This window comes from Dysidea avara, chromosome 1, assembly GCF_963678975.1.
Source record: "Dysidea avara chromosome 1, odDysAvar1.4, whole genome shotgun sequence".
In the NCBI taxonomy this organism is placed as follows: Eukaryota; Metazoa; Porifera; class Demospongiae; order Dictyoceratida; family Dysideidae; genus Dysidea; species Dysidea avara.
In genome coordinates, this window is record NC_089272.1 from 23,830,878 (window position 1) to 23,855,816 (window position 24,939).

A 24,939-nucleotide genomic window follows, 5' to 3' on the forward strand; every position below is an offset into this window, starting at 1 on the left:
ATGTTTTGCACATTTTAAATTCCTATTGTTTTTTGAAAATAGGACAGGTACATATTACAGGCTTTCAAAATTAAGTGTAGGTTAGAGACCTACTGTACATCTTCATGGATTTTAAAAACTGGACAAAGCAAGGCTAAAATCCACAAAGATCTGAGGGTGTGGTCTCACAGACTTAGAAAATGTATTCATTTTATGGGCATGTAAAATGGAGTTGTTGTGGGATTGGGTATATGTTGTACTGAAATTTTAAAATAATCACAGAAGACTGAATGTGCTCTTGTCGAAATATTGAAATAATCAAATCTCACACTGCTTCCTTTCACAAGTTAGACTTGAATCTGGCACAGTTGGGAAATGGCAGTGATCGATAATGTCAAGCCGCCAGTGCCTATGATGTCACAGTAGTCTAAAGAAAGCGTGTGTTGAAGAAGTAACTTGTGTGTATTTATACAATTGGAACAAGTTTATTGTCACAAGGTGTACCTTCAGTGGTGCCACAGTAGACTTAGTAGTACGAACGTTTTGAGTGTGGATCACACCTACATTACAAGTAGTACAAAATAATGTTTCTACAAGGAAGCTTACCCATCTAGGTCTTAGTAAGGTTGATTCATAGTTCAATAGGAGACCAAAACAGCCTTAAAACACTCTAAAAGCAGATGGGCACTACACAGAATTTTTATGATATTTCTGGACTTCTCCATTCATCGTAACAAATTTACATACAGCGTTAGATTATACTTCTCGTATTTGAATTCTTTTAGACATATGCTTCAAAATGAATGGAGTGGTTAACCACATTTTAGCCTGGATGATTGGCCACCCACTGCAGGCTATCAGCCTGAACATGCCTTAAGGGAGCATCGCAAATCAATGATCGAAAGTGAGATTTGTGATGCTTGAGGTTTTTCTGCTAACTGGTTTCTAGCCATTTTAAAAACCTGCTAGCAGATCTCTTAGTGGATTTTAAAGCATCGTGCTCAAAAATCAAATGCATATCATTTTCTGATAGTACCGGGTCTACATAGCTACTCAGTGCTTGATAGTCGGACAACTGCCATAATTTATTACTCTAGGGCTCTACAATTTATACACTTGAATGTGCATAATTCAACAAAATTTGTGCTTGCAAAGCTACACAGTACAGATGCCACAAGTCAAAGCTGCCAATCAGACAGGTGGGCTTGTGCTTCAACCATCACTGTTTTTCTAGGATTTGCTCGTGGTCACCACAAGCCATAAACAAATTACCTACATGCCAGAGCCTTTGACACCAGCCCTAGCTGAATAGCTAGCCACAGGTCATTACTACTGAGCAGTACCTTTATCGATTTGTTATGGTCCCTACTCTAGTTGTATAAAATTCCAAATTTTTTTGTGTACTTGCTTTGTTACAGTTATTCACTCCTCTGTTAAGGTAATTGTATCGTACTCATGCATTGAGACAACCATAGAGTGACAGTTTTCTCTCCTTGAGCTATGTTGTTTTACAGTCTGAAGTGTATTTATTTGGAAGCAATACATGAATGCTGTAGAGGGTCATGACTCCTGTATTTCAAGCAGCCTCAGTGCAAAAGCTTACCTTTGTGGAAGTTTACTACAGGATCAGCACAGTTTCTATATATGTGACCCGCTGAACAAAAACCCAACTAGTTTGCATAGCCAATTCTGTTTTTGAGAAATACCTCATTGAAATATATTGGGTTAAAAACACGTACTACAAAAATAATTTAGTGTGCGTTCTAATCACTTCAACAAACAGTGGAACAAGGCTTGAATTAAGACAACTAAGTGACCAACAGATTCGTCTGTTAATGGCAAGTAAGAATATCTTTCTTTCGCGTCAGTGCCATGAAGCAAACATGAGTTATGGGCACTTGTTTAGGTTGCAGTAAAATATTATGTAAACATTGCCATTTTAAGTTTAAACAGCCTTTTAGCTTAAATGCATTGGTGTATGTAAGGCAAAAACCGCACCTTGCTGAATGCCCCAATTCATTGCAAAGACAATGGGCCAAGTCCCATCTCCATAGCTTGTTTTCTTCTTGAGTTATGATAGATTAAGCGAGCGCCTGTGATTTTTCCCCATATAGTCACTGTACAAATCAATTGTTTTGCACTTCCTGCTGTCCATCGCTATAACTCCACAACTATTCACCAGTCAAGGCTTATACTTTGACAGCCCATTGGTTTTTCCCTCTGGATAACAAAGAAGTTATAAAAAGAAGTTTGATAAAAAGGTGGGTTTTTGCTCAGTGGGTCACATATTTCTAATATACTGTTTGTTCAATGCTTCTGCTCGTATCGATCTATACTGACAAGCATGCATAAAGTACACACGTGGACACATGTTTTAGGAAGAATATCAGAAGGTTGTGATTTACAACTGCGTTTTAGCATAATAGAATAGGGTACAAAATTTACTTCAAAATGTTATAATGAAAGCTTGATTACCTGCAGACGTTTTAGCAGATGCCAAGCACTACAAGGTGGTGGCACTCCATTATATCCTGTACTCTAATCTTCGTCCTCGGTCAAAACGAAAGTCAAAAGCCAAGCAAGAAATTTGCAATACAGTGTAGGTCAAAAGACAAGTTTGATTGTAAAGTGAATGCCACAATTGATACTTAATATAACTATAATTTTTTTACAAAAATGTACAAAAATTTGGTCAAGAGTCAAGCACGGATTTTAACGTAAGTCAAGGATCAAAGCTTATTTTTCAAGTTTGACCACTTTGACCAAGGATGAAGATGGGAGTACAGAGTATATTGGAGTGCCACCCCCTTACACTACAGCATGCACTCTTTCTGTATGGGAGAGTACACCATCAAAATATTTCTGTAATGCGTGCAGCATGATATCTTTATTATTCATCCTCTTTTTAAAGTTTGAACATACGTAATGTTAAGTGTGTGCAATTATTTTATTAGGAGAGGCTGATGAGGTACCTGCAGGCTCTTCTAGTTCCACTGCTGGTATGTTTAGTTATATAAATATATCGAATAAAATAATCATAGTTTGTTTACTAGGTGGCCAGCCACCACTTGTGGCCACCAACACCACAACTACTGGTATGTAATAAATACTAAATAGACGACTCTATTAGAGTAGTGATTGTTCTATTTATGTTAACTTTTTGATGTACGTAATTATTGAGTGTACGTTTTTACTAGGCTCACCAGAGAGAACTAGGGTGCAAGCCAATTCTGATGCAGGTATGTTACATGTAGTTATAAAATATAATATGGTTTGTTTTCACTATAGCTACTTTAGATCAATCAACGGTACCAGAATCATCCAATCCTGCTGGTATGTACATGTATGTGTATATTTTAAAATGTTGTCATCCTACTGTACAAAATTCACAAGTGTGATGTTGTTTTGTTTTCAACTACTATAGGTGACAATGACCAAGTACCACCACCACCACCACCGACACTATCGGTCACCAACAATGGTACGTGACATAGTAATTTTCAGCTCATTCCTTCAAGGAGTTTACCCTGTGGGCATGAAGTTCGATCTTATTTTACACAAATAACCAGTCGTAACTCTTGTGATTCTTTATTGGGTTCCCACCAAACATGGTAATGTTTAAATGAGCCCTTAAAGTGTGTCAAGTTTTAGCTTGATCAGGGTATGCATTGTATTTTATTGCAGATTTTTCCAAGTGTGCACAAAGAAGTAGACAAAAATATTGAAAAGAACTCCAAAATTTTGGCCACTCGTATCACGGAAATGGCTGGGGAAATTTTTCTTCAAATTTCATATGTAGACTCCCCTACTGCACAGGCACTTGTTGTAGCAAATATAACTGTAGATGGAGTAAACATCATAGGAGTGCCTTTTTGTTTGCTGGAAAGGAATCAAGTTACATGTAGAGATCATACACAAAACCCAACTTGTGTCACAATTACAAGATCTAGTTTCACGAATAGAAAACTATTAATTCTTATACCTACCAGGCAAACTGCTCTGAAGAGTGAGCTGAAAACCAGTATGTAGATGGAACAATCATAGAAAATCCTTGTAGTGGTATAGAAGATCTTAGTAAAAGCTGCTGAGTTATAACGTACTGTAACTGTGCCTAATTCTGGACAGATATTAACTTCAGTCACTTCAAATATTTATCGTCATATCTCAAAAACTAGCTACAGAGTACTTACTTAAAATTTCATTGTAGTTGGCCTATCATTGTTTGTAACAAACAAGTACAAGTGAAAATGAAGCACTATTGTGCCAGACCTCTCTGGGAAATTGAATAAACATATGATGTACTATTTCCAGATCTATAGCATCAGATGATAACACTTGATTGGCTTTGCTGCTTTGTCCTGGTTTGTAATGAAAGGCCCCAAATTTGCACAAAACAAGCCGCAGTAAATAACATAGTAGCTTTTGATGTGGTGTTGTCTGAGGTGTTGTAACTTTTTTGTACATTGAGAGTTCATAAAGAAGCAAGGAAGGCCAAGACAAACAGCAAATATCATCATAACTTTTGAATAAAGCGCTTGCAGAACAATCCACATGTTTTGTTTGTTAAAACTCATGAAGAGAAGCCTAATGGCACCTTGTTAACTTATAAATTAAGTATGCAGCAGTTAAAGTGGTAACAACAAATTCATATGGCTTCACAAGCAACTACAGCAACCCTCAGTGTACAAAGGGTTATTTAATAAGCAATTGAGGGATCAGATAAGTAAAAAGTAGTGAAACAAGGCAGGTTTCCTTCACCTAAAGGACATTTAATCCAGAACACTCTTTATTTATTGTTAGCCCCTACTTCAGCCTATACCCATGACTAAATTAGGAATTAAATGTCCACTAGTACTGTATATCTTCAGGTGTAGGCAACCTCCCTTGTTTCTATTAGGCTTGCGTACATTATGCCAGAATAATTTTTGGAATAATCGGTGGTATAAAGAATCAGCAATAATAGGATGATCTTCTGGAATACTTAATTAGAATTCATGTATTTTTCAAGTAGTATCGCAGAAAAATTCTCATGAGTGTGTAATATGGTTTGTTCTCACTATTGTAGATCAATCCCCAACACCACCAGCATCAACAGCTGGTATGTATGTACATGTATGTGTATACTTGAAAGTGTTTGTATCCTACTGTACAAAATTCACAAGTGTGATGTTGTTTTGTTTTCAACTACTATAGGTGACCATGACCAAGTACCACCACCACCACCGACACTATCGGTTACCAACAATGGTACGTGACATAGCAATGTTCAGCTCATTCCTTCAAGGGGTTTACCCTGTAGGCATGACATAAGTTTGACCGTATTTTACACAAATAACCAGTCATAACTCTGTGATTCTTTGTCAGGTTCCCACCAAACATGGTACCATTGTAATGAGCCCTTAAAGTGTTTCAAGTTTTAGCTTGATCAGGGTATGCACTTGTATCTTATTGCAGATTTTGCAAAGTATGCGAAAAGAAGTAGACAGAAAAACTGAAAAGAACCCCAAAATTTAGGCCACTCACATCACGGAAATGGCTGGGGAAATTTTCTTCAAATTTTGTATGTAGACTCCCCTACTGCACAGGCACTTGTTGTAGCAAATAGCAGGGGTGACTAGACTCACGGACTGGACTTATGGACTGACAGCTTTTAACCAATAATCTAGGTATTATCCATCTCTTGCAACACTGGGGACACAGCTATCAAGTTACAACTGGTGGTGCTGCTCTTCCTTACAAGTCATGGCACTGGTGTGTGCACTAAATAATTAAAACATACTTACGATACACATGTTCTAGTAGTGATAAAGCGTGATAGAGGTTATTGTTGTAGCGTACATGTTTTCTTTTGTTGCTAGCACTGGTGTCAGGGCTGTAGTGATGAGCCAGTTTATTTGCATAGCCCCATCACCTCGCCCACACGGTGGTGCCACCTATAGCTACCTGCTAAGAATAATTATTGGTTCATCTTGACCTACAGCCCTAACATTAGTGCTAAAGCAACAAAAGAAAACATCTACGCTACAACAATAGCCTCTATCACGCTTTATCACTCCTGGTACACCATGTAGAGATGCCTAGGTTCAAATTCACTTGGCAGCGAGATTGCCCTGCATGACCAGATGTAAATTACAATTAATATACCACAGAACATTGTTATCTTAGGAAGGCTCTGCACAAAACTTACCATGCACAAAGCAACATACAAGTTAATAGAGTAATTGTCATTTACAGGATATGGTAGTTCCTCATAGTGCATAAACTTAATGTATCTATTATATTAGTGCAGTTGGATAGCTTAACTAGCTTCATTTACTTTTCCTCAAATTCAGCTGTGGTCACTTCATGTCAGTCTCATTAGTAGCTGTCAACTTCAGATAGAACCCAGCACACAATGAATGGTAGCACTGCCACACACTCCATCCTTGTAAGCTAGCCTGTATAATGCCTACGTAACTACTTTAGTGCTATTTATTGTTTTAAAATAGAAGTGAGCGTCTTTATATAAGCATAATTACTGTATTCAGTTATAAGCGCAATTAGTTGAACTTGGAGCTTGTAATTGACGGCTAATGTTGAGAAGAGTATAGCCACTCTGCAATGCGTGAGATTAGCAGTTTCTTGTATGTGAGCATGAGATTGCATGCAGATGAGTGAGACTCATTCCCACTGTGTGAGACCTTGTATGAACATGTATTGTAAGTGTATTCTAATTAATTAGTACATGCGCTAGTGCCATGACTTGTAAGGAAGAGCAGTACCAGCAGTTGTAGCTTGATAGTAGTGTCTTCAGTGCTACAAGAGATGGATATTGCCTGGGTTATTGTTTAAAGGCTGTTTCCAGCTCAGTCCGTGAGTCCAGTTCATGAGTCCAGTATGTGAAATACATTACGCCCAAGGAATACACCCTATAGTAGGGCTGGGATGAATATTGAAATTTACCTTCGAACATTCGCTAATAAAATGTTCGAACATTCGGAGCTACAGTATTGGCTTTCAAGTTACAGGTTTTCTTGTATTTATGCACATCCTTCTCAAATTTTATTATTCTAAACCTGTCTGATAAGTTTGTAAGCATTTGGAAAGTGCATAGCAGCAGTACTGAATGATGCAATCAATCAATTGCAAATGGGCGTGTCCGCTATACTGCAATCATGCATAGATAAACACCATGTAATGGCTAAAAGGACATTTTCCATGCATTATCTATCACATTACAAGGTGTTAAGGCTGCAACTATGGTAGCAAGCTGAACTGTGATGGCTTAAAAATCGGCGTGGCACACGAAGATCTGAAGATCGATCGCGAAGAGATGAACGTTGATCACACAAGAGGAATAAGCAGCTGCAATAAAGATAACAATGTTTATTTGTAATTCTTTCGTACACTAGGAGTGCATTACGAAGCTATGAAGGATACTTTTATAATTCGAAGTTTACTTAACCTTCAAACCCACGAAACATTCGAAGCTTCATCCCAGCCCTACTATCAAGTATTATTCAGTGGCTGTTAATGGTTAAAATATTTGTACAATATTCTCATGTGTGTGTAATATGGTTTATATAGATCAATCACCAACACTACCACCATCAGCAGCTGGTACGTGTGTACATGTATGTGTATATATACTTTATTTAAAGTGTTTGTATCCTACTGTACAAAACTCATAAGTGTAATACTGTTTTGTTTTCAACTACTATAGGTGACCAAGTACCACCAACAACACCATCGGTCACCAGCACTGGTATGTGTTTAGTACCTGATTATGTCCTTTATAGTCCTCTTAGAGTATTTCTTATAACATATGCTTAAATAATGACATATGTGACCTGGTCTGACAAAGCTTTAATAAATTAACTAGTGTCCATTTGGTTCTACTTTACTGTAGGTACTTAGAGATAATAAGTCACTCTCTAGAACTCCTATGGATATAATTACATGAAAATAACAAGAAGAAAACATCCTGACTGCCTGGTAGACTCCTGTAAGCGTTCGAGCATAAATCGGATGGCTGCAGGTTCGAGGCTACCTAGGTCCAGTCATGGATTTTTTCTCCTTCCTGCAACTTTTCAAACACACCTTATGTAACTAATGTCTTTGTATCTAATGTCTTTGAGCAAGCTGTAGGACCAGGTGTCCTACAGTCCTTCAGCACTTGTGCTGTAAAGCTTTAATAATTTTTTTTGGCTTATCGCCCATTTATAAGTATTGCAGTATGCCGGTTTTAAGTTTTCAAAGTGTTGTAGCTTGCCAATTGCTTTAGTTATGTGTACAAATGTTTTTCACCAATTACTTACCTTTAGTACCATCCAGTGAACAAGTAGCCAGCCAACAGGCAAATTTCTCGCCATATTAGATATTTTTTTAAAGAGGTTGACCATGGCTCAGCTGCATCAGGCAAGCATTGCAATGGGTGGTGGCAGGGGCGGTGGGTGGGTAAGGGGTTAATGAAAGAAAATGGAAGAGGAAGGCGAAGGGATGAATAAGACCAAGTTATGGGCCATTCAGGGCTCAAACCTTGCTAAAATGAAAGTAAATGAATAGTACTAGTCTTCATTCAACACCACAGAGTTGTACAGCCACACACAGCCATCTACTTGTTAGCCAGAGCTCCATTTAGGCCCAAGACTGCTCATACAGCTCACCACTTGGCTTGGAAAAAGCAGCCACATAAGCAGACCAGTTTATACCCAGGCTGGTTGTGATAGTGAAATCTGATAATGTGTTCATGGTAGCTTTGTGTTTGTGACAAAAAAATCTAACCCGCTATTGTGGGCAATAAGGCAGACCGAGTCACATATATTACCCCGTATAAGACACATGGTGGTATACCATATAAGACACATGGTATTATATCATGTGGCCCAAGAAGCCGTCACACAACACTGTGAATATATTGACAAGATTAATGCAAACTCAACAGTGGCGTAGCTAAGGTGGGTACTGGTAGGGCACAGGCCCAACCAATCAGTTCCAGTACCCTACCAACTCAGGTACTCAACTTACATAGCTAGTTAGCTATAGCGATACGACTGAGGTGCAATATGCATGAAGCTATGTAATTAATAATAATTATTATGCAAACAAAACATACATACAGCTAGTGTCCTACTAGAGATGACAAATTTTAACTGTAAAATGCCACCAAATTGAATCTCAGCATGTAATTTTCAAAAATGTTCCTGGGGGGGGGGGGGGGGGGGGGTGGGGGGCATGCCCCCAGACCCCCCCAGCTGCATTTGCATGCTGGTTGCTGCAGGTTGTACATATACAATGGTGCCCAACCAATCCCTCTAGGCCAGCTACGCCACTGAGACTCAACTTCCTTAGTAACAGTAAACGAAGTGGCTATATTTACTGGCCAGTAACGTAGGATTTTTTTGCTATATTTATGGCATTCTTAAGTGCGCATGTGCACGCATCTCATGACTTAGTCGGTCATGATGCAAATATTTATTTAGCCGGTCATTTGTTATATAACTCGAGTATCAAACACACTAGTTGTATAAAGGTAAGTTTTTGGGTGAGTTTGAGGCGAGCTAGGGTTGGCCCGGCTTTGCCGGGACGTTTGCTTTACTCGCTCCAACCCAAAAACTGACGCTCGCTTTACTCGCTCTCACCCAAAAACTTACCTTCATACAGACAGTGAAAGTCATTGTGTTTAACAGACAAACATCAGGTTACATCAGGTTAACATTAGGGTTAGGGCCGGGTTCAGCTTTGGTTTCTTCTTCACTGGTATGGTTAGACTATGTAGTATTTTATATTTGTAACATTGAAATAGTACAAAAACAAGAGGAGTAGCCGTAAGTCTTTTTTTTAAATAGCAAATGTAACAAACTAAGTCATGAGATGCTTACACAAGCGCACTTAGGAATGCCATAAATATAGCAAAAAAATCCTACGTTATGGGCCCGTAAACATAGCCGCTTCGAATAGTAAACATTTAATGGAAGTTAGAGCACAATTTACTAGGTAGCCCAGCCCGTCTGTTTTAAAGCTACTTTTGTATCTTATATTACTAATACAAAGTTCTCACAAGTGTGTAATATATTTTGTTTTCACCACTGTAGATCAACCACCATCAACAGCCAACTCCACAGGTATGTGCATATAGTTTAATAATTTTGCATCCATGCAAATGTACAATTATACAGACCAATAGGATCATGAATCTTTCTGGCTAAAAATAACACCCTAAAACACCACCTGCATGAGACCTTTGTAGTATTGGATAGGTATAACACAACAATATTATTCAGTGGAATTTTCTTCTGACTGACTGATGCCTTCAGATAAGTGTAACGTGACATTGCATGGCTAAAATTACAGGCTTGGTTGTTTCACTGTTTAATGTTGCTTCAGCTTGTTGACATACTGCAATACATACAATGCAAGTTTCATGGACTTGCCTGTGTCCTCCTTTGTGTCCCAATTATATTTGCATAAGGTGTTTATCTCACTTCAATCAAAACAGACTAGCTATTGATATAGCCATGAATTTGAGTATCTTTTATGATGGTATCTGCAACACAAGCACATCACCATTGGTGGTGGCCAGGAAATTGGTAATGAATGGTAAATGGCTGAGTAGGTCATATAGTGTCTCCAGCGTTGGCTGTCAAGATCACTTGTGCTACTGAAAATGAAATAAATTTATGCAAAAAAAGGCATTCAGGTGCTGTCCATGTCATAGGTGGAAGAAGAGGGGGGCACCCCCGACCATTTTACTGGGGTGCTGAACACCCCCAACTCAAAGCTGTATTGTGCAACAGTTGTCACTTGAACTTCCAGAAACTTGTCAATCATGATCAAAATACTCTAATAGAGCAGTCACTCTAATGCAACAGTCAAACATGTATTAAAAATAAAAGTAATAGTATTAGCAAGAGTGCATATTAATAACTACCAATGCAACCTGTACAAAATTACTGTGTATTATTGAATAAACAATGATCTTTGAGTAAATTAACACCTTTACTGACGATAGAGATCTGTTGATAGGTGTTGAGTTCTGTTGATAGGTGTTGAATAAGATAAAGCTTGTTCTACCAATGTGTGGATGTTCTATACTACACAGTAATTTGGTTGACACTCTCCCTCCTTATGTACTCTTAGTACTAGTGTTTGATTAACAGCTAAAACCACTGAAAATGCCTCCAAATTCAATCTCCTGACACCTAATTTTCAAAAGTTTTGCCCCCCTAGAAATAGCATGCTTGGTGTGCTTTGCACACCTACTACTATCACCATATATAAATTTAATTTGGGCACCCCAAAAACTGTAGCATCCTCCTCCTATCATGTGTCTAAGTTCTGGCCAGTGACATTTTAATGTACTGGCGTATTCCCAGTGGCTGGCACATGTCTCTAGAAATCCACTGCAAATCAGTGACATGACTGTGGAATAAACGTGTAGTGTATTGATGTGGCTACATGGTGAGATAGCTTCACTGTGTGTATATATTGATTGAAGATTATCAAAAATTTGTTTGTTCTAAATAGGGGTACAAGCAGCGCAGCCACCATCATCTCCCCAAAATATTGGTAAGTTTCTGATTGGCTAATACTCATTCATTAAATGTTTTTCACATTTTAAATTCCTATTGTTTTTTGAAAATAGGACAGGTACATATTGCAGGCTTTCAAAATTAAGTGTAGGTTAGAGACCTACTGTACATCTTCATGGATTTTAAAAACCGGGCAAAGCAAGGCTTTAAAATCCACAAAGATCTGAGGGTGTGGTCTCACAGACTTAGAAAATGTATTCATTTTATGGGCATGTAAAATGGAGTTGTTGTGGGATTGGGTATATGTTGTACTGAAATTTTAAAATAATCACATAAGACTGAATGTGCTCTTGTGGAAATATTGAAATAATCAAATCTCGCACTGCTTCTTTTCACAAGTTAGACTTGAATCTGGCACAGTTGGGAAATGGCAGTGATCGATAATGTCAAGCCGCCAGTGCCTATGATGTCACAGCAGTCTAAAGAAAGTGTGTGTTGAAGAAGTAACTTGTGTGGACTTGTACAATTGGAACAAGTTTATTGTCACAAGGTGTACCTTCAGTGGTGCCACGGTAGACTTAATAGTACGAACGTTTTGAGTGTGGATCACACCTACATTACAAGTAGTACAAAATAATGTTTCTACAAGGAAGCTTACCCATCTAGGTCTTAGTAAGATTCATTCATAGTTCAATAGGAGACCAAAACAGCCTTAAAACACTCTAAAAGCAGATGGGCACTACACAGAATTTTTATGATATTTCTGGACTTCTCTGTTCATCGTAACAAATTTACGTACAGCGTTGGATTATACTTCTCTTATTTGAATTCTTTTAGACATATGCTTCAAAATGAATGGAGTGGTTAACCACATTTTAGCCTGGATGATCCGATTGGCCACCCACTGCAGGCTATCAGCCTGAACATGCCTTAAGGGAGCATCGCAAATCAATGATCGAAAGTGAGATTTGTGATGCTTGAGGTCTTTCTGCTAACTGGTTTCTAGCCATTTTGAGAACCTGTTAGCAGATCTCTTAGTGGATTTTAAAGCATCGTGCTCAAAAATCAAATGCATATCATTTTCTGATAGTACCGGGTCTACATAGCTACTCAGTGCTTGATAGTCGGACAACTGCCATAATTTATTACTCTAGGGCTCTACAATTTATACACTTGAATGTGCATGATTTAACAAAATTTGTGCTTGCAAAGCTACACAGTACAGATGCCACAAGTCAAAGCTGCCAATCAGACAGGTGGGCTTGTGCTTCAACCATCACTGTTTTTCTAGGATTTGCTCGTGGTCACCACAAGCCATAAACAAATTACCTACATGCCAGAGCCTTTGACACCAGCCCTAGCTGAATAGCTAGCCACAGGTCATTACTACTGAGCAGTACCTTTATCGATTTGTTATGGTCCCTACTCTAGTTGTATAAAATTCCAAATTTTTTTGTGTACTTGCTTTGTTACAGTTATTCACTCCTCTGTTAAGGTAATTGTATCGTACTCATGCATTGAGACAACCATAGAGTGACAGTTTTCTCTCCTTGAGCTATGTTGTTTTACAGTCTGAAGTGTATTTATTTGGAAGCAATACATGAATGCTGTAGAGGGTCATGACTCCTGTATTTCAAGCAGCCTCAGTGCAAAAGCTTACCTTTGTGGAAGTTTACTACAGGATCAGCACAGTTTCTATATATGTGACCCGCTGAACAAAAACCCAACTAGTTTGCATAGCTAATTCTGTTTTTGAGAAATACCTCATTGAAATATATTGGGTTAAAAACACGTACTACAAAAATAATTTAGTGTGCGTTCTAATCACTTCAACAAACAGTGAAACAAGGCTTGAATCGAGACAACTAAGTGACCAACAGATTCGTCTGTTAATGGCAAGTAAGAATATCTTTCTTTCGCGTCAGTGCCATGAAGCAAACATGAGTTATGGGCACTTGTTTACGTTGCAGTAAAATATTATGTAAACATTGCCATTTTAAGTTTAAACAGCTTTTTAGCTTAACTGCATGGGTGTATGTAAGGCAAAAACCGCACCTTGCTAAATGCCCCAATTCATTGCAAAGACAATGAGCCAAGTCCCATCTCCATAGCTTGTTTTCTTCTTGAGTTATGATAGATTAAGCGAGCGCCTGTGATTTTTCCCCATATAGTCACTGTACAAATCAATTGTTTTGCACTTCCTGCTGTCCATCACTATAACTCCACAACTATTCACCAGTCAAGGCTTATACTTTGACAGCCCATTGGTTTTTCCCTCTGGATAACAAAGAAGTTATAAAAAGAAGTTTGATAAAAAGGTGGGTTTTTGCTCAGTGGGTCACATATTTCTAATATACTGTTTGTTCAATGCTTCTGCTCGTATCGATCTATACTGACAAGCATGCATAAAGTACACACGTGGACACATGTTTTAGGAAGAATATCAGAAGGTTGTGATTTACAACTGTGTTTTAGCATAATAGAATAGGGTACAAAATTTACTTCAAAATGTTATAATGAAAGCTTGATTACCTGCAGACGTTTTAGCAGATGCCAAGCACTACAAGGTGGTGGCACTCCATTATATCCTGTACTCTAATCTTCGTCCTCGGTCAAAACGAAAGTCAAAAGCCAAGCAAGAAATTTGCAATACAGTGTAGGTCAAAAGACAAGTTTGATTGTAAAGTGAATGCCACAATTGATACTTAACGTAACAATAATTTTTTTTACAAAAATGTACAAAAATTTGGTCAAGAGTCAAGCACGGATCTTAACATAAGTCAAGGATCAAACTTTATTTTTCAAGTTTGACCACTTTGACCAAGGATGAAGATGGGAGTACAGGGTATATTGGAGTGCCACCCCTTGCACTACAGCATGCACTCTTTCTGTATGGGAGAGTACACCATCAAAATATTTCTGTAATGCGTGCAGCATGATATCTTTATTATTCATCCTCTTTTTAAAGTTTGAACATACGTAATGTTAAGTGTGTGCAATTATTTTATTAGGAGAGGCTGATGAGGTACCTGCAGGCTCTTCTAGTTCCACTGCTGGTATGTTTAGTTATATAAATATATCGAATAAAATAATCATAGTTTGTTTACTAGGTGGCCAGCCACCACTTGTGGCCACCAACACCACAACTACTGGTATGTAATAAATACTAAATAGACGACTCTATTAGAGTAGTGATTGTTCTATTTATGTTAACTTTTTGATGTACGTAATTATTGAGTGTACGTTTTTACTAGGCTCACCAGAGAGAATTGGGGTGCAAGCCAATTCTGATGCAGGTATGTTACATGTAGTTATAAAATATAATATGGTTTGTTTTCACTATAGCTACTTTAGATCAATCAACGGTACCAGAATCATCCAATCCTGCTGGTATGTACATGTATGTGTATATTTTAAAATGTTGTCATCCTACTGTACAAAATTCACAAGTGTGATGTTGTTTTGTTTTCAACTACTATAGGTGACAATGACCAAGTACCAACACCACCACCACCGACACTATCGGTCACCAACAATGGTACGTGACATAGTAATTTTCAGCTCATTCCTTCAAGGAGTTTATCCTGTGGGCATGACATAAATTCGATCTTATTTTACACAAATAACCAGTCGTAACTCTGTGATTTTTTATTGGGTTCCCACCAAACATGGTACCATTTTAATGAGCCCTTAAAGTGTGTCAAGTTTTAGCTTGATCAGGGTATGCATTTGTATTTTATTGCAGATTTTTCCAAGTGTGCAAAAAGAAGTAGACAAAAATACTGAAAAGAACCCCAAAATTTTGGCCACTCGTATCACGGAAATGGCTGGGGCAATTTTCTTCAAATTTCATATGTAGACTCCCCTACTGCACAGGCACTTGTTGTAGCAAATATAACTGTAGATGGAGTAAACATCATAGGAGTGCCTTTTTGTTTGCTTGGAAAGGAATCAAGTTACATGTAGAGATCATACACAAAACCCAACTTGTGTCACAATTACAAGATCTAGTTTCACGAATAGAAAACTAATAATTTTTATACCTACCAGGCAAACCGCTATGAAGAATGAGCTGAAAACCAGTATGTAGATGGAACAATCATAGAAAATCCTTGCAGTGGTATAGAAGATCTGAGTAAAAGCTGCTGAGTTATAACGTACTGTAACTGTGCTTAATTCTGGACAGATATTAACTTCAGTCACTTCAAATATTTATCGTCATATCTCAAAAACTAGCTACAGAGTACTTACTTAAAATTTCATCATATCATTGTTTGTAACAAACAAGTACAAGTGAAAATGAAGCACTATTGTGCCAGACCTCTCTGGGAAATTGAATAAACATATGATGTACTATTTCCAGATCTGTAGCATCAGATGACAACACGTGGATTGGCTTTGCTGCTTTGTCCTGGTTTGTAATGAAAGGCCCCAAATTTGCACAAAACAAGCCGCAGTAAATAACATAGTAGCTTTTGATGTGGTGTTGTCTGAGGTGTTGTAACTTTTTTGTACATTGAGAGTTCATAAAGAAGCAAGGAAGGCCAAGACAAACAGCAAATATCACCATAACTTTTGAATAAAGCGCTTGCAGAACAATCCACATGTTTTGTTTGTTAAAACTCATGAAGAGAAGCCTAATGGCACCTTGTTAACTTATAAATTAAGTATGCAGCAGTTAAAGTGGTAACAACAAATTCATATGGCTTCACAAGCAACTACAGCAATCCTCAGTGCACAAAGGTTTAATTAATTAACAATTGAGGAATCAAATAAGTAAAAAGTAGTGAAACAAGGCAGGTTTCCTTGTACAAAAATTTGGTCAAGAGTCAAGCATGGATTTTAATGTAAGTCAAGGATCAAGGCTTAATATTCAAGCTTGGCCACTTTGACCGATGACGAAGATGGGAGTACAGAGTATATTGGAGTGCCACCCCCTTACACTACAGCATGTACTCTTTCTGTATGGGAGAGTACACCATCAAAATATTTCTGTACTGCGTGCAGCATGATATCTTTATTATTCATCCTCTTTTTAAAGTTTGAACATACGTAATGTTAAGTGTGTGCAATTATTTTATTAGGAGAGGCTGATGAGGTACCTGCAGGCTCTTCTAGTTCCACTGCTGGTATGTTTAGTTATATAAATATATCCAATAACATAATCATGGTTTGTTTACTAGGTGGTCAGCCAGCACTTGTGGCCACCAACATCCCAACTACCGGTATGTAATGAATACTAAATAGTGGTAGACCTCTCTATTAGAGTAGAGATTGTTCTATTTATGTTAACTTTTTGGTGTAATTATTGAGCGTACCTTTTTACTAGGCTCACCAGAGAGAACTGGGGTGCCAGCCAATTCTGTTGCAGGTATGTTACATGTAGTTATAAAATATATCTAATAAAATGATCATGGTTTGTTTACTAGATGGCCAGCCACCACTTGTGGACACCAGCACCCCAACTACCGGTATGTACATTCTTGAATACTAAATAGTGTAGACCAACTGATTAAAAGGTACTTGACAGACTAAGGCTATGACAAAGTCATTGCATATCTTTTGCTGGCTGCTTTTCCCAAGTACAGTGGCGATCCATATGAGCGATCTGTGGCCCAAATAGAGCTCTGGCCAGCTTGGGGATGGCTGTGTGTGGCTTGAGTAGATAAGATATATGCATGTTCCCTTTACTGTATGTTTTGTTTATATTTTCATTTTGCGGTATGAAGGAGTCGATTTTTCAGATAGATCATCAATGGCTTTGTGTTGCCTATAGTGTAAGCACAAACATGAATTGTCCATTGTACCATGCTAAACAATCAAAGTTTAGTAAGCAGATAGATTCTAGAACAGCTTCACACATAGTTTGGCTGTGTATACAGACATCAATTAAATACTATATTTTTTCCATTTCATAGAAAGCAGAAAAAGATCAAAAAGAGCTCGAATTATGGACTCTGATGAGGATGAAGGTTAGTAATATCTTGTGCATTGTTACTAAGCACGAGATCACATAAAGCTAAAGAGAACTATTCTTGGTTTGCATGACTATGTGATGAACAGACAGAACAAAGCATAGCGACCACTTCATTTTTCAGTAACTGATAGTCAGGGCCGACATTCTTTGTTTCTTTATTTTTTTATTTTATGAGTTTAAAATTCATAATATTTTTAAACTAGGTGCACACTCACAGCCAGCTAAAGGTCAGAAGTTCCTGGTTTACTGAAAGCATATATACAAGTCAGTATGTCTGTTCAACACCCACATGAGCAAACAAGCTTGGGAGAAAATAAAAAAAGCTTGAAAATAAACCTTCATTTGAACAAATGCTGTTATTGAAAGTAAATTTTCTGTTTACATTGTGTTTATTTGAAAAGGGCGTGTCTGGTCACTGAAACCACTTGTGGGCCTGGCTAGCAAGTTTTACACTATCCAAAACCGAACAGTTTTATGTCTGAGCTTTGCTTATGTATTATTGTGTGCGCACATGATGCAGCTACACCGGTGAAATAACTTATCCAGAATTGTAAGGATTTTTATTTCAGATAAAACTGTATGATATATTCTTGTTAATTTTGTTTAAACTGGTTACCATAAGCATCACAAGGCATGGCTTGCAAAACTTATGAGGGCTCCTGGTTGTGATAAACACTACTCGAAACACTTTGAATACAGTTTATTATGTAATGTGTTACATGTTCACTTGTGTATTATATTACATCTCCCTTGTTGTTTGAGTATGTGATCATACATTTACAACCAATATGTGCATTACGTTGCATATGCATGATGAATTCAATGGTATGCCTTGATGGGTTCTGTGTGATCATCAAAATGGTACAAGGGGTGACGTGGTAGTGCTTTAGTTTACTGGCCTCTCTTCCTCAATAGTGTCAACATCACTAATGATGCAAACATCCTCTAACCAGTCATCACAACCCTGGTCAGCTTGATTATGTTATACATTCAGACTACGAGGTGCTGGTTTATATTGGCGTCAATTCTGACAGTAGGTTTGTCCTCCTATTAACTACATAGGAGCGAGGTCCATTGTGAATAATATTCTGACTCCCATTTCATGTTTGTTCTCATCATCAGTGGGGTTCTCCCACTGTTGATGGATGGTGTTAGAGGTATTGTCAGGGCTCAACCCAGAATATTAAGTTAGGGGGAAAAGTGAGCCGCTTCGGATTCTAGGGGGATCTGGGGGAATGCTCCCCAGGAAAATTTTGAAAACTTACAGAAGGTGTAAATATACTCAATTTTGGTGATATTTTATTGTGATGTCATTGAATATTGACCATTTGAGTATACAATTTTGGGATCAATTAAGCCTTTCCATTTCTCAAGGCTTTAGGTATAAACCTAGGGGGAGGGGGAAATAGCTAACCCTGTGAGGTATAGTGGTGGACTGCTCGAGTAAGCTACACGTGTTCGCACTCAGTAAGCCTGTCTTAATGTGTTAGAAGCACGCATGCACACATATCTATACAGCAATGGCAATTACAACAATAATAATAAATGTCTGTCAGTCAATACTTGACATCCTCCGGGAGGCGAGGGAGTGGATCCACTGCTGCACTCTTTGATGTCCTTGCAGGGCGGCTTGGCAAACAGGTCGTTGAGGTAGTTGGGTTGTTGCTGTCTCTCCCGTACTGTCCATAGTGGACTGTTCTGCTGCCTTGACCTACAAAGGGTATAGTTTGGTGATTGGCCGATTGGTCTTCCCAGTGGATGTTTTCACATTGGCCGAGCGGATGAGTCCGTCTTCTCCCTTATTGATCTCTTCAATGATGGCCAACTTCCATTGTATCCTGGGGTGTTGTCATGAATCAATATGACATCTCCCACCTTCACCTTCTGCATGTTGGAGCCTGTTGTTCGATGAAACCCACGTAGCGCAATGAGGTACTCTGTCTTCCATCTATTCAAAAAATGTGAGAGTAGTAAAGCCTGGGCTTTCACACTTCTCCTTAAGTCTGTGGTCTCACCATATGTCGGATCATCCAGTTCATCATCTTGGACATTGTGGTGTGGCAAGTACCATGCAGCAGATGAGCAGGGGTAATTGGTTCAATATCATTGGCATCTGATGATACATATGTGGGTGGCTGGTTATTGAGTACCGCTTCCATTTCAGTTGTCATGGTTTGGAGGCTCTCCAAGGTGGTGTACGTTTGGCCTAGTACCTTCTTCAGTGTCGACTTGGTGAGTACGATGAGCTGTTCCCAAAATCCTCCAAACCATGGGCCTCTTTTGGGAATAAAGCGCCACTCAACACCTCGTCTGGCTAAGTCTTCTGTCAGTGCTGCAGATGTGAATAACTTCTGCAGCTCCTGCACCACTGCTTGATAGGTGGCTGTGTTATCTGACAGCATCGGTCGTGGGGTTGATCTCCGGCTGGTGAATCTGTGAAATGCCTGTAAAAACACTGCAGGATTAGATCAACAACAACTTCTAAATGTATTGCTCTGAATACCGCACAGGTGAAGAGGCAAATGTAAACCTTATACTCTCCAGTGCCACTACGGATATACAGGTCCCCTGTAAAATCCACACCAGTAACTTCAAAGGAGCGTGTGGCATTCACCCGATCCTTGACTAGTGGAGGTGGGTCTGGAGCAGCATGAGGTTTACCTGCAACTCTCTTGCAGATGACACACTTGCTGATGAGTGATCGCACTCATTATCTGCCTGAGGGTATCCAGTAGCATTGGCATAGCAATGTTAAGTTGCGTTGACACTGTGATGTAGTTGTGTGTGTGCTTGTAGTATCACCCAAGTTAGTGAAGTGGTGCTTCGATGGCAGAAGGTATGGAAACCTCACCAACTCAGACAATGGGGCATTGTGTATTCGCCCACCGCACCTAAGTAGCATGTCCTTGTCCAAGAACAACCTCAACTGTCGTACTAATGGCAGCCTCTATGATTGTGACTGCAGGTTCTGAACTTCTGCTGGGAAATGATCATGTTGAACAGCATGGATCCACTTCACTGTAGCTACTACAAGTTCTGTTGGTGACAAATGTGTGTCTGTTGTGATGGGGGATGTGCGTCTGGCATTGATGGCAAACCACAGTGTGTATGCAGTGACTGCTAGCATTGTTTGGTTAGTTTGCTGTAATCGTTGATGTTGATAATCCTTGCCACTGACACTGGGGGATTATGGTCGGTTTTATTGCGGTCACTGTGTACCTGGTCAATGCATTCTAATTCTAGACAGGTGAGTAGAACCTCTGCAGGGTCCCAGGTTGGCCAGGCAGACTGTGTAGGCACCCATGTTGGACCATGTACCCAGAGATCTGACGATCTGAGCTGCTCAGCAGTAATGCCTCTAGTCAAGAGATCAGCTGGGGTGTCTGCTGAGGGACACTACTTCCAGCAGGTAGATATTGAGCGGATCTCTTCAACTCTATTGGTAACGAATGCTCGTAGTGGCTTGTGAATGGCTATCCAGTGCAGGACAATCTGACTGTCTGACCACAGCTTCACAGTACAGTCAAGGCTTAAGGATGTCTTGACAGAGGAGCTAAGTTTAGCTGCAAGCACAGCAGCCTTCAACTCAAGCCTTGGCAAAGTTAGTTGCTTAAGTGGAGCAGCCCTGACTTTTACATGATGAATGAAGGTAAGCCTTGGTCCTGCTGGATGTATGCCACAACTCTGTAAGCCTTAAGGCTGGCATCAGCAAACACATGTAGATAAGTGTGCGTACTCTGAGGTCTCAATAGTGAGGCAGCATACTTGCAGGGAAACGGTAGCGTAGTAGCATTTGTGATGGCATCTGAAAAAACTTTCCACCTGTCAAGAAGATCATCATTCAATGTGGTGTCCCAGCTAATGTACTCCTGCCATAGTTGCTGAAGGAATAGTTTGGCAGAACTGTGACTGGTGATATCAAGCCAAGTAGATCAAACACAGTCGAGGACCATCGCAAGATTGCTAGTTTGGTAAGCAGTAATCTCTGATATACTACAGCTTTCTCTGATATGCTACTAGACTGTGGATATTGTGGACTTGTTGTTTGGTGCTAGCTCAGGTTAATTAAAGGGTCTCATGTGAACTGTTCAGTCTGTCTGGAACTCCATGTCTAGAAATTGTGATTTACAGCAGGTGACAATTTGTTTACTGGTGGTGCCGTTTTGGAGCAAGTTGATCTCAATAAAGCCAGAGACATAATCATCTATGACCAGGTAATTTTGGTTGTTGATCTCAACTAGGTTGGTACCAACTTGTGACCATGAAAGTTCGAGTGCTATCATTGTCTCCTTTGCATTGTTTCATTGATAGGTGCTACAGATGTGGCAGTTTACTACTGTGTCTTGAATATGAGCAGCCATGCCTGACGAGAATACAATGTCTCTTGCTGTTTCCACTCCTAAACATGCTACACATAAAGAACAATGTTGAAATTATGGTATAAAAGTTTTGGGTCATTCCTTCTTTGGTGTATTAAATTTTTATAGAAATGTAGTGCAAGTTATGTCAATGGACAGAAATGTTATTAAATGCACAACCAAATTTCATACACAATACAACAGTAAATTCCATATCGTTCTTTGCATTTGGTTTCTTTGCAGTTGAATTTTCACCTGAAACATACCATTTAGTCAACAATGGAAACAGAGACATCATTAATATACTGTGTAACACAATGCACACATGTGCACATGTAACACACACATGATATAATAAACTGTATTTGAAGTCTTTTGAGTATTGCTTATCTCATGGACAAACTAGTACCACTAGATTCATTAGACTTAGATTGCAGCAATGTTTCTTGATGCATGGAGAAAGTGGAAACAACGCTTTGAACTCTTTCCACTCCCAAGCACCTCAGCATGAAAAGAAGAGAAAATTCAGATGGTGACCCTTAGCATTGTTGAGTGTCTGTAAGGACTCTTCAAGCATATGCAATTAGCTGATCATATTGCCAAAGAACAGCACTCAAACCCTTGCAGCTTGCATCTACTGATAGTTTGACTGGGTGGCTAGGGTTAAAGTAAGTAAGCACAGGAGCACTGCTGGCTAACCGTTTTAATGCTGAAAAGCTTTGCTGATGTTCCTGATGCTACTACCATTCTGTATTTTTTTAGCAGCCTTTGATCAGTCTGGAATCATGTTCACCTTATTTGTTCTCCAGACAAGAATGTCTTGGAACATTTTTGTCCTCACCTTTTGGAAATGTCTTGTGTAGCTGACAAGCCAAATGCATATAACAGCCAAGTGGGCTGTTAAATGTGCAAAGCTTTGCACTTTTTGTCAAGGTATGATTTTCCAGTAGCCTAAGTTAGCATCAAGAACTGAGAAGTAGGTAGCATTTGGCATCATGTTGTTACTTCTTTGATAGTTGCATTGGATAGCACTCATGTTGAATAAGTTACATGGGTCAATACATGCAGGCTGAACACCAAGTGAGATAGCTTATTTACTTTGCTATATATAGTTTAGGGCATGAGTTTATTCATAGCATGTAGAAATATTAAATTAAAAAATTTAGAAATTACTAAACTACATATTCAAAAAGCAGTTTTCATAGTTTTGTACACAATGTAAAATTAATGCGGTTGCATGAACACGTGCATTTTAAGATTTTTGTGATGTTCACCTTCTAGAATAATTTTATCACGTCTAAATCAATGCATGTGCATGTTACAACAGCATCAGGTGTACACACCTTACAATGATGGTAACCAAAAATGGATGTCTGTAAGAAAGCAGTCAAAGCACGACATCCACACTATATACCTATAAGAAGTACTGTACTACTACACTTCAACTTGTTTGTATACTCTTTCTTTCTATTTCATTCTAGGAAAGAAAAAGAAGTCAACACCCAAGTCAGGTAATTACTTTGTTGTTAAAGAGACACTCCATCGGTATCGAAGTCATTCAACCACGCATTAACGTAATTATATGCACTTTTACAGCAAGTGGACAAGATACAACAGGATTTTGTGTTTGTACATCAATAGTTAGGCAGGGGAGATACAGCCTAACATGTTTTCCCAGCTGCACCAATCACTGTGCGCTTTGTAAACCACGATGGTCACTCCCCAACCATCCACCTAGTTGTAATACATGGCTCAAGTTGCTGTGTAGCATTTATTACATGCAGCTGTATCTCACTATCCCTTCATAGTTGTACAAGTACAATATTAAAGCATGTCTTAGAAACATTTGAGAACTACTTATTAATTTTAGGTCATCAACTAAGTAAGTAATTTTGCATCATAAACTTAAAACAGCTTCACGATGTAAACAATACTGATGGAGTGTTCCTTTAAAATCAGTTATGTACACAATGTAAATGTGATTGCAACTTGTTTGTATACACTTTCTTTCTATTTCATTCTAGGAAAAAAGAAGAAAAAGTCATCAAAGTCAGGTAATTATGATGGGTTTAACCAAAAAGGCATGGCAATATATTACATCATTTTTGTGCAATGTAATCTGGATTTGTGTAGAGCAAAATATTGGAAAAATCAATGTAGGGCAAATTTTTTTGAACTGTTTCTGAGTGCCATAATACTGCATCAAGTAATCACTACCTAACATACAAACCTTGTAGTCATATGTACTTTACCAATACTCAGAGTTTGCTGAAAATAAATCTTTTCCGTACAGCTGGTTTATGAATGTAAATTTTAAAATTTCTCCTAAAAACTTTCTTTAAAGTCTGGTAGGTAACTTTTGCCATGCTTGAGTTTATTAATCATTTTAGTCCTCAAACTACGTACCTGTTTCTATTGTTGCTTGATTGATAAATTCCAATTGACAATGCATTTATTTTGCCCTACAAAAATGGTTGGTAATTTTCACAAAAGGTGTATTTTATGACCACACCCCTTCATTACACATGTCTATAGAATTAAATCAACTTATTGCTACTGAACAGTGTATACCTAAGAAGTAGCATAGCTTTATACTTCTACATTGTTCTTTCCATAGGCAAAAAGAAACAACAACCTAAACAAAAATCAGGTAAGGAAGAGGATTTATAATTTTATATGTTCACCTTGTATAATAATATTGCAATCCTATGATTTCATAACAGTACTTGTACTGTCTACAAATTAACTTGTACTTTTGTGTAGTGGCCACCACAACACCAACTGCTAGTGACTTAACCACTTCAAGTACGTCAAGTGTGTATGTGTAAATGTAACTGTATGCAATACTCATACCATGGCCATAAAGGTTTTATTTGATCCTGAAGGGCCATGGTGTAAGTAATAATACCACTCAGGTGTGCACATGAAAAGACAAACCTACATTTACCACATTAGTTTTATACAAAGGTACCTAAACATTGATTGTGGGTTTAAAGCATGTTCACAAATGTTAATTGTGATTGTGTAGTATTATATAGTTTTAGTGGTACCAATTTCTAGTCATATAACCCCATTGAGGACAGGGACAGATACAGGGTTTGGCAAGGAAGGTGCA

The 24,939-nt window shown here is 38.5% G+C and overlaps 1 protein-coding gene across 1 annotated transcript in view; it reads left to right on the top strand.

Moving 5' to 3' along the window:
- LOC136236890 (uncharacterized) overlaps positions 1-18,443 on the top strand; it is a 33,419-nt gene extending 14,976 nt beyond the window's left edge. Inside the window, exons 14-31 of the mRNA XM_066027149.1 lie at positions 2,934-2,978; positions 3,033-3,074; positions 3,177-3,218; positions 3,268-3,312; positions 3,404-3,460; positions 5,045-5,077; positions 5,173-5,226; positions 14,501-14,545; positions 14,600-14,641; positions 14,744-14,785; positions 14,835-14,879; positions 14,971-15,027; positions 16,574-16,618; positions 16,673-16,714; positions 16,819-16,860; positions 16,919-16,960; positions 17,408-17,461; positions 18,382-18,443. Coding sequence (XP_065883221.1) covers positions 2,934-2,978; positions 3,033-3,074; positions 3,177-3,218; positions 3,268-3,312; positions 3,404-3,460; positions 5,045-5,077; positions 5,173-5,226; positions 14,501-14,545; positions 14,600-14,641; positions 14,744-14,785; positions 14,835-14,879; positions 14,971-15,027; positions 16,574-16,618; positions 16,673-16,714; positions 16,819-16,860; positions 16,919-16,960; positions 17,408-17,461; positions 18,382-18,443 — 836 coding nt within the window. The remainder of the gene's footprint in view (positions 1-2,933; positions 2,979-3,032; positions 3,075-3,176; positions 3,219-3,267; positions 3,313-3,403; positions 3,461-5,044; positions 5,078-5,172; positions 5,227-14,500; positions 14,546-14,599; positions 14,642-14,743; positions 14,786-14,834; positions 14,880-14,970; positions 15,028-16,573; positions 16,619-16,672; positions 16,715-16,818; positions 16,861-16,918; positions 16,961-17,407; positions 17,462-18,381) is intronic.
- Positions 18,444-24,939: the final 6,496 nt, after the last annotated feature.